Source organism: Lepidochelys kempii, chromosome 9, assembly GCF_965140265.1.
Source record: "Lepidochelys kempii isolate rLepKem1 chromosome 9, rLepKem1.hap2, whole genome shotgun sequence".
NCBI lineage: Eukaryota > Metazoa > Chordata > Testudines > Cheloniidae > Lepidochelys > Lepidochelys kempii.
Window position 1 is genome coordinate 49,790,988 of NC_133264.1, and position 16,230 is coordinate 49,807,217.

At 52.6% G+C, this 16,230-nt stretch overlaps 1 protein-coding gene across 2 annotated transcripts in view; it reads right to left on the reverse strand.

The window, feature by feature from the left end:
* Positions 1-16,230, reverse strand: part of IGF2BP2 (insulin like growth factor 2 mRNA binding protein 2) — a 102,517-nt gene that overhangs the window by 22,328 nt on the left and 63,959 nt on the right. For both annotated transcript variants that reach the window (XM_073360302.1, XM_073360303.1), the window contains exons 5-10: positions 16,032-16,095; positions 12,330-12,602; positions 9,083-9,217; positions 8,085-8,207; positions 7,474-7,609; positions 7,056-7,181 (exon numbers count right to left, since the gene is read on the reverse strand). In XM_073360302.1, coding sequence (XP_073216403.1) covers positions 7,056-7,181; positions 7,474-7,609; positions 8,085-8,207; positions 9,083-9,217; positions 12,330-12,602; positions 16,032-16,095 — 857 coding nt within the window. The remainder of the gene's footprint in view (positions 1-7,055; positions 7,182-7,473; positions 7,610-8,084; positions 8,208-9,082; positions 9,218-12,329; positions 12,603-16,031; positions 16,096-16,230) is intronic.

Genomic DNA, 16,230 nt, shown 5'->3' on the forward strand with positions numbered 1-16,230 from the left:
GGTAACTGACAAGGGCCTGACCCTGCTCCCACTCAGCTCATGGCATGGGACAGCTCAAGCTCAGACCTTGCAGCTGACCTGGAGTGCACAGCTGAGCCATGAGGTGGGAGTTATGGCCTGGCTGCTGATGGGATCAGGACTGTAATAAAACGTGTCACCAACTGGTCCAAAGGAGGCAGCAAAAGGCAGGAGGAACCTTAGACTTCGACGAATGGCCCTGAGGAGGGAGCAGGCTGCACTAGCCACCCGGTCCTGCAGAGAGGAGGAAGTTGGGCATGACTGCAACTAGGACAGGGTGAAAACAGCGTGATCTCCAACCCCCTGTAGCAATCCCTCCCAAGAGGAAGAGAGTCATGCAGGTAGGTCTAACCCTAGGCACAGTTACACCTTGGGTGACATGAGGAAAGGCAGTGGAACCAGAGAAGGGATCAGGGTTAAGGTGTGTGAGAAACTAAGGCCTGCGCTACACTACAGCTGCCTTACATCAGCCTAGTCAGTGTCTACACCACAGCCTTGCTCCCGCTGAAGTAAGTGCCCTGCTACACCGACATGATAACTCCACCTCCACGAGGGGCGTAGGCTTTGTGGTGTAGTTAGGGCGACGCAGTGTCTCTGTAGATGTTGCCTTACTTACATCAGCTGTTGTTTGTCAATGTCACAGGTCCACAAGGAAGCTGTGAAACTGACAAGAAAAGCAGGTAGGTTCCCTGTTGCAAACCCCGTGCTGGGCTCGCAGCTGGGGCTGTCGCCCCAGGGCGCGTGGGGGCTCCAGCTGTGAACCTGCTACCACCCGGGCTCTCAGCTCCCCGCAGAGCTAACCAGCTGGAACCTGGCCTGGGCTCCTAGTTACCCGCTAGCTGCCTGGCAGCCACCCACGCTCTGGGTGCAGAGCTCCCCACTGGAGCCCAGCTGACCCCTGGGGCTCCTGGCTCCCCACTCCCTGCTGGGAGCCGGGCAGACACCTGGGCTCCAGGCACGGAGCTCCGCGCTTGGATCCTGGGCAGCTGCTGGACTCCTGGCGGGGAGCCGAGAGTGGGGGGAAGCTGGGTCTCGGCAAGGAGCTCCGTGTGGAGCTGTGAGCTCAGGCTCTGAGCCCCCACGCTACCCCTCTTAAGTTGGTGGAAGCCTGCCCGGTGAGGACACGCACCACCGACAGCAGGGTAGCATGGACATGAAAAACAGCAGTAATCACTGTGGGGGCTGTAAATTGAACTAACATAGGTCGACTTCATTTTGTAGTGTAGACAAGTTCTGAGTGTGAATCTCCAGTTGATGCAGCAGAGCTGGGGCGTAGCAGGCTGGCTGGGATTACAGAGCTTTGCGTGTGAAGGCAGCAAGGCAACCATGCTGTGCTCAGCACTGGCTCCTATCCTCTCTGTTCCTGTCACACTCAGCTCCCCTGGGCCTCAGGCCCAGCCCTTAGCTCCGCGTGGGCCTCCTGTGCGGGCTGGGTGTTGGGCGTGCACTCATGGGGGGTCAGTCTGGTCACTCGGCTGGTACGTTTCACCCCTGCCCCTACCCGGTCTAGTCTGTGTAGACTGCAGCCTTTTCCGGAGAGGGACTGCCCATCCAGTGCCAGGTACAAAGGGCCTGGGACCATGAGGCACTACTGCAAGCCACAGAACATGCTCTACAGAGGGGAAACTGAGGTACAGAGGTGAAGCGACTTGCCTACAGTCACCAAGCAGGTGAGTGGCAGAGCCAGGACCAGAACCAGGTTTCCTGATTTGCAAGCCACTGTCCTACCCACCAGGCCACATGGCCGGCCGCCACACGATCCTCCGCACTCACACCCGTAAACACACACACAGAACAAAAATAGCAGAGGGGCCTGCTGTCCACCAAGGGTCTGTCTCCAAACATTCAACAGACAAACAGTATCCGAACAAAGCCCGTAGCCATTCTCAGTGCATTCACCTTCCCGGGGGAAGCCGTTAGAGCTTGAATACTTTGGAGGCACAAGAAACAGACGACTTGATGTGTGCACGTATTGATGAATACAAGACGTGTATGCCCCGCCGAACAGTGCTTTTGTGGGAGACCCGCACAGCTCTGCTGAGACATCCTCGCATTATGTATTTCATTAAGTCCATTTTTGCAATACCCTCAACAGAAACATTGCACAGCTCGGTGGGGCTTTTGCTGATCTGCAGCAGCCTCAGATAGCATCACCCGATATGACTGTGTGCGACTGACACAGGTGTCTGCACTGCCTGCCGTACCACTGGCTAGTGCAAGAAGTCTCTGCCGGAACACCAGGAGCGCCTGGGCCTCCAGGAGCAAAGACTGCAAACAAAAATGGCTTCTCCATGTCCTGGCTTATTAGAAGGGATTTAAAGCCACCAAGTGAAACATCTAAACCTTGATTCCATGAGCATTAATTCCCTTCAACTTTTCAGTCACCCAAGCATCTCCAAGCAGGCATATTTGATATCAAAGTGCACATGGATGTATTATTTGGCCTTAATTTGCAATAGGATTTCCACAGAGGACCCTCTCCCTTTCGGCTGACTGAACTTTATACAATAGATGTTTGCAAATCACCTTACAAAGGTTTTGATAAAGAAAACAAAACAGAGCCCAGTTCGTTGGGCAGCAGGGTGAATTTTGCATGTTTTAGCCCTTTTTCTAAAACAGCGTGCATCAGATCTTCGGGGGGCTGATCACGAGCAGCTGTCACCTCGCTCATCGCAGGAGATCTGCGGGATACAGCCAGGCGTTTGTAGCTCTTTCACGTCTGCTATGACTGTACAGAGCGACACAAATGACAGACTCAAAATGCACAGTGACTAACGACGCTAGCTGCTTGTAGGGCAATGGGCCCATTTGTCTGGGCGGATGGAGGCAGAACTGTACTCCTCAGATGGGAATGCACATGCATAGCACTAACATACAAGTCTGCATCTCCCCATCCCCCCCGCACACACCACTCATGCACACACATGCACCCTCTGCTTCCCAGGAGAGCTCTCCTGAGTGGCACATTCTTTCAACACTATGCCCTGTCTCTAATTTCACTCCATTCCCCACCTGTTGTGCATATACATCTATAGGTCGTGTAACCTATAGGTATCAGAATGGGAACAGGGCTATCTACCCTTCCTCCCCCTTTGCCCAAGAAACAGAAGGGAAGGAAGTAGCTTAGTGTGAGACCTCTCCACTCGTGGTTAGGCTGACAAGGAGAGGGCAGGGAGCCAACACTTGGCCTGGAGCACTTTTTATATTTGGCATAATAAATTATTTAATTTTTCCTCTAAAAATAAACTGCCAAGTAGCCTTGCTGGGGCTTTGGGGGGGTCACAGGAGTTTGCTGGGAATGTACGCTCCTCCCTTATATCATGTGCACGTTCCCAAAGTAATGGACCAGACCTAAGAACATGTGAAAGTCGACATGCAGTGTTCATGAGGAAAACACACACTCACAAATACACCACGCAGAAAAGCATGGACAGATATACACACACGCTGTTTTTGCAGTCAACATTTTGTGTCTTTTCTGCACCATCACCTAAATATTTCAACTCTGAATGGTGTAAAACTCACCATCCTTCTTCGATCACTCGGCTGCTACAGTTTTTAGAAAAACTAAAGAAGTAAATAGACTTGTTCTCAGCTCCAAATAGTTACAGCAGCTGAACTGAAATGGTGACATGGAGTGTTAGATACGCTGTCCATCAGGGGTTTATCTGCAGGAGTTAAAAGCCAGCTCAGTGATTTCCTGTAGTGCTATCCAAAAATCAAGAAGGTATGAAATAATCACTCCATATCAGCAAATCAAGCTGATCGTACAATCCTCTCAACATGTTCTATCTATGCATCTCTGTCCACCTACTGTGCAGGCAGACTAGGAAGAACACAGCTCAGAACACACAGTCACTTATCATATACGGCTCTGGGCTCTCTATCCACTTTCACAAACGGACGCCAAGGTAGTTGTCCCAACTCTGGACACACAGGCGCAGAGAGTGAAGTGTCCACTCCAAGGCGTGGCTGGCACCTGTCTGCCTGGGCCCAGGCAGTCCCAGCAGTGGCTCAGCCAGGGGCTGGTTTTGAAAACTGGTCCGATTGGGTTGGTTTTGCCTCGCGCCTCCAGAGAGTGCAGCGGCGGTGCGTGTCGTCACAATCCCACCTCTGAAAGGCACTACTGCACCGTTAATGGGGCAACGCCAGCATGGCTGGTTAAAAAATGATCCCACTCGTTTTGAAACCATCAAGTAATAAATACAGTTCCCATGAACTGACATCAAAGCTGTCTGACACCCGACAAACGCACAGCCCTCCTCCAGGATGAAACTATTACTCAGCATTACTCACACTAGCTCTGTCTTTTTATGACATTTCATCCACTTCCAAGCCAAGGGCTGCTCTGCATGCCTGCAGGAGCCTTTCCCAGGTCTCTCTCGCTGCCCCCTCAAAGAGCCTCGCCCTGCTTTCTGAGAATCACCCTGCATGGGCTCTATTGGGGTACTCAGATCCCTGCTTAGCCAGAGCTAGGATGGGCATGGCCAGGCAGGCTGTGTCTGAGGTAACCCACCCCAAGTAATTCAGGCTTTTACAGAGGACAGTGCACTTGGAGTTGCACCAGAAATGGGTTGGGAGGCAGTGCAGAGTGAAGAGCGCAGAAGTCCTGTGTCTGTCAGTCCAGCCCACTTGAGAGCTGGCCGCAGCACATGAAGCTTCTGACTGACCTTCAGCTGTAGAGCGTGTTACACCAGGAGAGCATGGAAGAGCCAAAGTCACAGCTGAAGCCTGCCCCTAACAGGCCATCCCAGATAAAGGACCCCACCCCCCGGGGTAGCGTGCCCAGTGGGAGTTCCAGAGCAGCGATGGACACACACAGACAAAGACTGTGAAGACCCCTCACAAAGAGGAGGAAAGATTCATAATCTTCTTCATAGAACCACCAAAATGCAGGGCTGGAAGGGACCTCGAGAGGTCATTAATTCCAGCCCCCTGCGCTGAGACGGGACCAAGTAAACCTAGATCATCCCTGACAGATGTTTGTGCAACCGGTTCTTAAACACCTCCAGTGATGGGGATTCCACAACCTCCCTTGGAAGCCTGTTCCGGAGCTCAATTACCCTTATAGGTAGAAAGTTTTTCTTCATATTTAACCTAAATCTCCATTGCTGCAGATGAACTTCTTGTCCTACCTTCAGTGGACATGGAGGTCAACTGATCGCTTTATAACAGCCCTTAACGTATTTGAAGACTATCAGGTCCCCCCTCAGTCTTCTTTTCTCAAGACTAAATATGCCCAGTGTTTTTAACCTTTCCTCATAGGTCAGGTTTTCTAAATCTTTGATCATTTTTGTTGCTCCCCTCTGGACTTTCTCCAATTTGTCCATGTCTTTCCTGAAGCGTAGCGTCCAGAATTGGATACGCTACTGCAGCTGGGGCCTCACCAGTGCCGAGAAGAGCATACTATCTCGTCCTATGTCTTACATAGGAGATGCCTGTCAATACACCTCAGATTGATAGTAGCTTCTTTTGCAGCTGCATCATACTGTTGACTAGAACCCCAGATCCTTTTCAGCAGCACTGACATCTAGCCAGTTAGTCCCCATTTTGTACTTGTGTGTTTGATTTTTCCCTCCTAAGTGTCATACTCTGTATTTGTCTTTATTGAATTCCATCTGTTTGAATTCAGACCAATTCTCCAATTTGGCAAAGTCGTTTTGAATTCTAATCCTGTCCTCCAAAGTGCTGGCAGCCCCTCCCTCCGTGGTGTCACCCCCAAATTTTATAAGCACTCTCTCCACTTCATTATCCAAGTCATTAATGAAAATATTGAATAGCACTAGACCCAGGACTGAGCCGTACGTGTCTCACTAAATACGCCCTCCCAGTCTGACAGCACACCATTAATTACTCTTTGAGTAGGTCTTTCAACCAGTTGTGCACCCACCTTTACAGGAATTCCATCTAGACCCCATTTCCCTAGTTGGCTTATAGGAACGTTATGTGGGACTGTGTCAAAGCCTCACTAAAAATCAAGCTCTCTCATGGCTACTGCTCCTGCCTATGCACTCAGCCAGTAAACCTGCTCTGCTCCTACCCAGCTGCACCATCTCTGTCTGGGATGAGCTTTCACCCAGGAACCTTGCTCACTCAGGCACTAGGAAAGCAAGCTGGCCCCAGAACCTGGCTTCACATGGAGCTGATAATCACCAGCTGGCCAGGTCTCAGTCTACAGTGAGATGGGTAGAGATGAGGGAATCCAGAGGGTGCTGGATTTGGCTCATCACTACCTCCTTTAACTGTTCCATAGCCCAAATCCTGGCCTTGTTACGGTTTTTAATTCCCACTGACTTTTGCCTAAGCAGCTCCTGAGTATGAACACCAGGTCTGGGCATTATGTAGAAGTGTTTGATGTGAACGCAAAGTGTGCTTATTCCAGGGTTTGCAGCGGCGTGTGCAGAGCCTGGGATCACCCACCAGCAATACGTGCTGTTCTACAAACTTGTCACACGCAGACATGCAGGTGTGCAGACCCCAGCCCCGCCCCATTCCATGGGCCGGCTGGGTAGGGGAGCATGCTCTGCATCCCTGAAGTGGGGAAGCACAAGGTGCATTGCTCCTGCTGGCGCAGTGCAGAGATTTAAAACCACAGCAAGCCCTTAAAGGAAAAAAATACTTACAAAAGTACTGACCTAGGCCTAACTGGGAGTGATTATACACAAGTCTATACAGTACTGGGGCGCTGCTTCTCCTTTCTGCATACCCAGCCCCAAAAATAGCACGTGAGGCCCCATCCTGATGGGATCACCAAATCTCCACAGGCTGAGGAAAGCTGCCGGCGCCTGAAGAGCTCATACTCCAGCAAGACGCAGGATCTCCCTGGTGCTGGGGTATAAACAAATCCTCCCAAAACCATCAAGAAAAAGCAGTGCTCTTACCCAAGAGTGTATACGGGACACCTCCTGCCAAAGCCATGTCTGTCCTCAATAGAGGGTTAGCATGAGAGTGTTTCCTCCTAACCCCACTGAGCTAGGGGGACACACCCCGCACGTACGCACACACACACACAGAGGCTTGGCCTGCCAGGTACTCACCGCAAAGGGGTTGTAGGAGGCAGCTGCAGCTCCGCGGGCCCCCGCTGCAGAGGGCAGCATGGACAGCCCAGTGGAGAAGATCCCCAGTGCGCTGAGGTTCAGCCCTGGGATCAAGTTGGCTTGTTGCTAGAAGTGCAAAACACAGAGAGGTGGGAAACATGGAACAAACGGGGGGGGGGGGGGGGGGGGGCGGGAGAGGGGAACCACATGCGCCCAAGTGCCCAATGACTCCTACACGTCTGCCCAGAGAGCTCGATCCAGTGGGTCCCATTCCACATCAGCCCCCATGACGGGCAGAACGACCTGCAAACACCCCAGAGCCAACTTTGCCTGCTCCCACTGGACTAACTCTGGCTCTGGCCCTGACATTTTGAGGTCTCTACTGGGAGAATAGGAGCAGCAGGAAAGGGGCGCTTACGTTGACAGCGACAATGTCATTCTCATAGGCCTCTCGCAACTTCTTCATGATCTCCACTTCGGCATTGGAGCAGGCCTCGATGTTGCCCTTCACCGTGATGGTCCGTTCAGGGTTATAAATGGTTAAATCCTGTAAACTAAGCAGTTGCGGACAGGTGAACTTGCCTCCATCAAGGCAACAGAAAAGCAAGCCGCCATCACCCTCCAGCTCAGAGCAGGGAACCTTCTCCTTGGAGCAGCCAGGAAAACCCAGGGCTGCAGATTATCCCCCACCAGCCAGCCACCTCCACTGGCCATTGTGCAGGGGAGCATAGCCTGAATGTCCTGTTTCCATTCCAGACCTTCCGAACACAGCTCGCTTTACTGGCACCCATGCCTTCACCAGTGCCGGGCTGGGTGGAGCACCCCTGCCTGTGTCTGTGCACCTTTGGAGGAGTCCTACGCTGGCTCCACACGGTCACGTTCACAGCACGTACCCTGAGGGCTGGCCTCAGCAGCTCCCCTGACGCTCACCTCCCACAGCCAGAGATCAAGGAGCCTGGTTTTGGGCCATGCAGTAGCTCTCTGGGCTGGAGGTGGGTCGTTCTCCTCTGCCAGGATATCACAACTTACGGAGAGATGGTGATCTTGGTCCCTGTGTCTTGCTCAATTTTCTTCAGGTTTCGTCCCTCTTTGCCAATCAGTCTCCCAACTAGACTGTTGTGTGCTAAGATTTTCAAGGGAACTTCTTCGGCGCTAAAAGAAACAAAAGGCGTTTTGGTGGTTTTTGTAAGTTCCTTTTTCCTGTTCTCCTATCACCAGTATGCTCCAAACCGTGGAGTTCTCCTGGCCAGGAACACACACAAAAAGAAAAGAAAAGTAGGACAAAAACATCACATGGACTTTTTTTCATTGCAAAACCCATACGTTTGTAGAGTCCTTGTCATGTAAAGAATCTGAAATGAGTCCTCTCTGCACTTACAGAAAATCCAGACAAATAGCTCCTCCTGCAGCTAACCGTTTGGGGCAGGAGGGGAATCAAAATAACCCTGCTCAAGAAAAACTGATTGCAACTGGGGCTGGTCAAAAATGGGTTGGTATTTTCCCATGAAAAAATTCAAACTAAACAAAAACAATTTTTCATTTGGTTCAAACTTTAGGCGACTTTTAAATTTTTTCAATGAAACAAGCTGAATTGCTAATATTTGTTTCAAATTGCTGTTTGGAAAAAAGGAAATATCGACTCAAATCTCCAGAACACAGAAAATGGACTCCCATTCCAGCAGGGAGAAGGGGAGAGAAAAAGCAAAAGCATTGAAAGCATGGGTCCTAAGGCATTACCTAAAGCCTGAGGCTTTACAGGTGGGCTGGTTTCCTTTACTGTCAGACCAGGCGTGTTCTAGTAACCAAAACTGTACATCAATTAGTTGTGCTGACTAAGCCTTTTAAACACACAAACATATTAAACCAAATCCCCATTCTTTTACATGGGCAACTACCACATTTTCTCTGGACCTCTGGGGATTTATTCTTCAAATCAGCTCCTTACTCTCCATCACTGTCTCCCCCCGCCTGGTGCGTATGGCTGCAGGAATCCTCCTCCTGCAGAGTGCTCTGTGCGGAACACTTACGATTTAGTCTCATCAGCTTCTTTCTGCATGATATCGAGGATCATGCGGCACGCTTCGGAGCACCCTTCGGGGCTGGCGTGGATGGTGATTGGCTTCTCAGCAGCACCGGCATTCTCCTTCCGATGGATGTCTACCCTGCACCAAGAGAATCAGCACAGAGAAACCCCTGAGATCAGACTGATGTCATAACAAGGCACTTAAGTGAAGCATCAAAGAAAGTGCATCTACACTGCTGTCTACAGACAGTACCCCTGAACCAGGAGTCACGCTCACGCTGCTGAAACCAGCTCTGAACCAACTGTCCTGAAGGGACCAAAATTCAGCAACTGGCTGCAGAACCGTGGAAAACTCACTAGATACACTCACCATTCAGGACAGGTTTGTTTCAAGGTCTGTTAAACTTTTTGCAGGAATCCAGGCCTAAGTTGTGAATGACTGACGGCCCAGATTTGCATGAACCCAGACTGACTTCTACTAACCATGGGGTTTCAAACAATGTTGGCACTAAACCAGGTTCAACTCAGATTTTGACTTTGTTTGGCTGTACGATTTGGGGTTCATTTGCAAGTGAAAATCAAGGAGAATGAGTGGGTGGGGGGAGCTGAGCCAACACAGATCAGAACAGAGCCGGTCGCTCAGACGCAGGGCAGAGTTTCCCCGGTTCCAGGAGCTGCCAGTACTGCTACACGTTCTTCTCCTCAGCTTCTTCGGGATCCACCAGAACATGGCAGGGCAATGGAGCTCTGCTGCAGCACTATGGGCCTGAGGGCAAGGAGAGACGTCACAGTCGCTGCACAGCACAAGTGGCGTGTTAAAAACCAGAAGAGTAAAGTGAGTGCGTTTCTCTGTACGTGTGCGCGTGTGTCCGTCCCAGCTGGAGAGGATGACCCTGCTCTGTGTGCATGGTGGTCTCTTTGTTAGGAAAGGTCTTGTATATTACAGAGGAATAGTCACACTTCGGCAGCATCACACAAGAAAAGAATTACACCAAGAGAGGGATTTGGCCTGCACTTTCCAATCAGTTTTGGTACTCTTGAAGATAGCTGTATCTTAATTAGGGCTTCACCTTCCCACAGCTGATTGTGACATGACAGGAACAGACCAGGGGTCCATTTAGCCCAGCTATCCTTCCCCAACAGCAGCTTGTACTGGATGCTTTTGAAGGAGACCAGCTATCCCCCTAATGCACCTGGCCTATGTGCAACTCTTGTTCTCTTGGACCCTGGCTGGAGATCAGCTCACACCAGCAGACTGGACTGGGGCTTCACTCCACAGCCTGCATTTCGGGGCTCCAGGAGGTGGACCAGGGAGGGCTGTGCTGCAGGGGGAGCCTGGGAAGCATTTGGGCTGCAAGCCAGGGTGCAGCATGCATTGCCCCCGCTCCCCACCCCCATGTTGGCTCTGCTCTGCTGGCCAGTGCGTGGCTATAGACTGGTCCTCATGCTGTCCTCTCTGGTGGGGCTGCTGCCGTTGAGAACACTAGCGTGGAGCAGCTCTTGCGCTGCACTTGGGGGGCAGGAGAGCTGCGGCTGAGTCCTTCTCAGTGGGCGGGATGGGGAAAGTGCCAAGCACCCTCTCCACCCGCGCAAGGCTGATCACAATTTATGACAGACGCTACAAGGCATTCAGTTACTCTGTATAACCCAGGACATTAGTCTCCCTCAAAACAGGTCTAATCCTGTTCTGGCTCTTGAGAAGATCAATAATGTAATGATACCCATCATCGGTGAGTCCCACAGGTTAACCAGATATTTGTATTTCACATTTATGCTGAGTATCGTGATGGATCTGGTCGCAGCATCTTCTCTTATGACTGCCAGGCTGAAGCTACAAAAGTTAGCAATCCTCAGTGTGTTTCAGAGTGAGCTGAATACCAGCTGGGGACAAGACATTGGTTTGCCCAAGTAGGTATATTATCAGGATTTGCACATTTTCCTCTGATGCTGCTGTCAGAAGTAGGACACCTAGAGGAACTAAATGCATTGTGGATCAGTTCTGGGATGATAATTCCTGTGTCCTGCTATGTCTTCGTGTACAGGGACAGGCGGCAGATGCTGACTGATGAACTTTGTGTTAAACACAAATAGCTTGGGGCAATAACAAACTGGAGAGGGAAAACTGTGAAGAAAATCAGAATGTTACATACATGTTCAGCGTTAGGGAGGCAGATCTGAAAACCCTCACCAACAGCAGACTCCTTCTTTAAACAACACAAGATTAGAGCAGGGGGAAGGGTTGAAGTCGGATGCACAACATGGGTGCTGCAATCTACTAGCAATTCTCCTATTTCCAGATAACGTACCCCTGACACAGAGCTCTCCTCTGAAGCCTCTACTTCTCACATCGGGGATTTTATAAAGCACCCTAAAGGCACTGCTCATGAGGGCCTTGCTCATGAGTCCTGGGATCAGCCTCATGCCACTCGGATTTTCTTCCTGATTTGCGTGTTCCTTGCTAGAGCACTGGGCTGAGATGACCTGACTCTTGGCCGGTCTATGCCTGCGGGCCCTGCTCTTGTGCTGTGACGTGTGCCAGCATCGCACTGCAGCAGCAGGGCTTGGTCTCTGAATGCGCACAGCCTGGGAAGAGCCGCCTTCTGGTTCCGGCTGCCGGCAGCACGCAGGTGTCTGGCCATTACTATCTTTTCAGATACAACACACTCTCTGATCAGAAGCAGGGGGCCCTGTTACTGACCTCATCCGAGAAGAGACTCCTCCTCTCATGGCCCAGTGTGAATGGGTTGGGAAACGTGACCCCAGGCAGGAGACGATCTTGGGACCAGATGCCAATTGAGTTCAAACTCGGGTGTTTAGCCACTGGCTAGCACTGCCTGCGGTACCGAGCCGGCATGCCCCAGAGGGAGCATGGGAATGGACAGCGTAGCAGAGAGCCACGGCCCCTCCCCTAGCAGCAGGGTGAATGCATGAGGCACCAGCTCCGAGAATTGGGCCACTTATTCCTGTGCCTAATTTCAGGCTTCTGGGTTGGACCGTTCTGGCCAACATACTACAATGGCTTGATGGCCAACACTGCCGTGCTGTGCGCGCCCTGCTGCCCTGCTTGCTACCATCTACTAACCCCTCCTAGACATCAGGCTGAGGCAAGACAGCATTGCATTAATGGCACGGGCAATGACACACTCCTGGCCTACAGGCAAGGGCGCTCTAGTGCGCCTGATCTGATCTGGGCAGCTACAGGCCACCCGCGGAGTCCTGGGGAAGGAAACACGACCGTTCGCGGTACTTACTTGGACTGGGTTTGCTTAGTGAGGTTCTTTATGGTCAAGCCCTCCTTTCCTATGATCGCACCAACAAACTGCGTGGGGACCAGGATCCGTAGTGGGAAATCGAGCTGTTTGGGCTGTGAGGAGCCCCCCGGGGAGGGGCCCCGCTCCCTGGAGGCACGGCCCCCCCGGCGGGACCGCTGAGGGGGCGGAGGGGAGCTCACCTCTTCATCCGGGATGTAGGAAATCTTGAAGGAATAGTTCTCAAACTGGTGGCCGCTGAGCTTCTCAATTGCTCTGAAAGGCAGAGAAAAGAAGCCGCTGGTTAGGCCTTGCACCAGCTGTGGGTGCCAGGCCTGAGGCACCTTTGCCAGGAGGTGAGCCACCGACCCGACCGGGTGCAGGAGACTTTCCCTGTCCCTATGGGCTGGGTAAGCGTCCACACTGTCTGGACATGGTCCAAGGTCCCTCCTAGGAGCATGGGCATCCCTAGAGCAGAGATCTCATGGCTCCCCGCCCCTGTCAGAGACATCCAAATGCTTAAGACAGTCACAATGTGTCCAAAGGGGTGTGTGTAACCCATTGCCACTTGGCAGGGCTCTGTGCCCCTCGAGGGCATGTCCTCTGCACAGCGCTCTATCCCCCCACCCCCGCTCTGTGTACCTTGAGGGCACGTCCCCCGCCCCTGCGGCGCTCTGTGCCCCCGGAACACTGCGGGGGGGATGAGCCTACTGCAGTGTTGGCTAACTGATGCCTGGTGTGATCCCAGCACAGCTGATGGAGCTGCACCGCGGAGGCATTAGTGTGACATTGACTCAGTATCTCTCTCCCAGTCCCTGCCAGGGCTGCCTGAGTCCCACCCCGGTGTAGAGACGCAGCCTCCCCTTCTCCACTCCACAGCAAGGGCCCACTCCAGCTCCATCCCAGCCTGGCAGGAGACAGGCAGGCCAGACGGAACTCACACAAGTAGGAATCCTGGCCCAATTCTCCCTCTCCGCGGCTACAGGCGCGCCCTCCACTCCAGCTCTGTAACCCCCCAAACACCTCTGGAGACTCCCCAGGCAACAGCCACCTGGCAACTGCGCTTTCCTAAGCCCACCATCTAGCTAGCTGTGCTCTGCCAGCATGCACCTTCCCCGTGGAGCCCTGCTGGACTGTGGAGACGGGACACTGGGAGCCTAGCAGCAAATCAAGTGTCGCCAGTGGCTGGAGCCACCCTGAGCACAACAGCCCTCAGCATACATGGAGGGCACTGGGTTTAATCTTCCTTTTACATACTAAAGTCAGCCCGGCCAGAGGAGCTGATCGGCTCTGCATTCCTGGCCCTCTGCACAGAGGGGGCATAGCCTGTGGGACAGCGTCCAGGACAGGGGCTGCTCTCCCTAACCAGCACAGGCAGGGCCAGGAGTCATGGGTCTGGAAAGGTGCCCAAGCTCCACTTCACACGTGTGCCATAAGGCTGTATAGAACAGTCCACATCCCAAACCAGACCCTGGTTCAAGGGACAGGTGGGATTTTATGGGGTGCTCCACTCAGACCGCTCTCTGGGGCCAGCCCCCACCCCGCTGACTGCAGTGAGGCAGAGCGAGACCAACACTGAGCCCCTCTGAAAATCCAGTCCCCACCTGACTCTTTGTGGGCTGCCTGCAGTTCCTGCTCCTGGAGCTGGGGCAGGTTCTGTGACCAGCGGCACAGAAGTAGGAGAGCGCCGGAGGTGAGCGTGTCTCAGACTAGCATGGGGACATGGATCTCTGGGCCAAAGAACTCTCTAGCCCACTCTGACCCACTGACAATAACGCTGGCAATTCCCCCAGGCCCAGGGCAAATGGATGGAGGGTTTCCCAGTCGGTTACTGAATTCTGACCCAGAAACAGCTCACTCTTTTGTGCCAGAGAAAACCCGGGGGGGGGGGGGGGGTTCCAGTCCTCTTACAATAGTGAGGCTGAAGCAACTGCTCAGGTGCAATGCCAATGCCAGGAAGCACTGGGGGATGCTTGTTGAAAGCAGACGATCAAACAGAACCGCGTTGCATTTGCAGAGCAATAGGAGGTGCTGGGGGCTTGTCCACAGCGATGCCAACGGGAACGGAGCTGGGAGCTACTTATTGCCCCCACTGTGCACCGAGAGCTCGCTACCAGGGAGGAGATGAATGATTCGCTCAGGGAATGCTAGGTAACAGACCAGCGGGAGCTGCAAGAGAGCAGCCTGCTCAGGGGGAGTGCAAGCCGGATGGGAGATGTCTGACCCTTCCAGAAAGTCCTTGTTCTTCAGGACACAGTGAGTTTCTGGGATCTCCAGCATGTGATGGCTTCGGAGTCTCAGCTCATTAAGGGTCTGGCCCTGCTCCCTTTCCCACAATGAGCAGATCACAATGCCACAGATCATCCTGTGGGTTTCATGGAGTGGTGGGGAGGGGGCTGAATCAGGCCCTGGCCTGCAGTGACCACTTGTGTGTGACTGAACTTATAAGCCAATGTGATCTCACCAGCAGGGTGGCTCCCGGATGGGGCCAGCTGAACCATTCGCCCAGGGCAAGTGAAAAACAACGCCAGTGCCGAGGGACTGGCCACCAAGCAACCAGGCATGCAGCCACTGGGTGGGCACAATGCCTCATGCAGCATAGCACAGGAGGGAACCAGTTAGGGCCAGATTCTGCATGCTGAGCAGTACCTTCCTGGGGGGGGAGGGAGCTTATTGATTTCAGTGACCCCCAGAGCTCCTAGATACGGAGGGACATTTGGAAACACTGCCAGCACCTCCTGCCGGGCTCCCTTCCAACTGAGCCAAACAGGTGGCTTAGTTTGCTGTATATTTGGCCAAAGTTCTGGCCCTACAGAAGGCAAAGGGAGTTTTGGCGGGGCCAGGATTTCACCCCTGGATGACACAACCTTGCGACTGAGCCCAGGCAAGGGGCAGAGCTAGCTGTTCTGCACCAGGAGCCCTGGGATGGACTCAGGGCTTGTCCACACGGAGACTTAGTGTGTGGCCAGCCAGGGCGTGAATGAACAGCATGCCAGCCTGCTGCACATTAACTGACCATGCGTATCCTGCTAGCGTGCGCGAAAAGATCTGCACACTGCCATACGGCTGATTTATAAAGCATCTGATACGGGGCCCAACAAAAATCACCCTCTCCGATTCATTCAAATCACCTTGGACTGTCAGTGGGAATGAAAACTAGTGAAAGGGTCCTAAAGAAAACTGGCTTTTAGCCGACAGCTTCATTAATGATCTAGAGGAAGGAGCAAACGCAGTTTATACGAAATTATGAGAATAGAAAAATAAAATCAGAAGGCCTAACAAGACAGGACGAATTGACAGAGCGGGAACAGCATGAACAGAATCTGGAAAAATGCAAACCTGAACATTTAGGAGAAATAATTTGGGAAAAATGAGGCTGAATTTCATGGAAATTCCTGAGAGCAAGATCAGTAACCACTACGGGATCAGCGACACCCTCCTCGCGGGGCACATCCCAAACAGGACCTTCAAGACCTAAGTCTTGCCCCTCCCCAGAGGTGAGGGGCAGCTCACCGCTGGCATGTCAGAACACTAGGTCAGTCGCAGGCAAACCCACTATTCGTTACAGGGAAATAAATGAGCCCTGCCCCAGTGAGATGGAGCGATGAAAGGTGCATGCAAGGAAAGGCAGCTGACTCACTGCCTGGAGGGATGAAGAAAGAGAGAGGGTGAAAGGAAGGATGAAAGAGAGCAAGAGTCACTTACACTTTTGCTTCTTCTTTTGTTGCATACGTTACGTTGACAACGGCCGTTTCTGTGTCTGTGTTGACTAAGGGAAAAGCAACACACGCTGGCGTTAGTTTGTGGACGGAGAAGGTCCTCATCACCTTTTCCTTGGTGACAGTTACTAAGCCTGTCACCTGTTCCTGGCCAAGGGTGGGCTTGATTGCTCTTTACAGTGAGA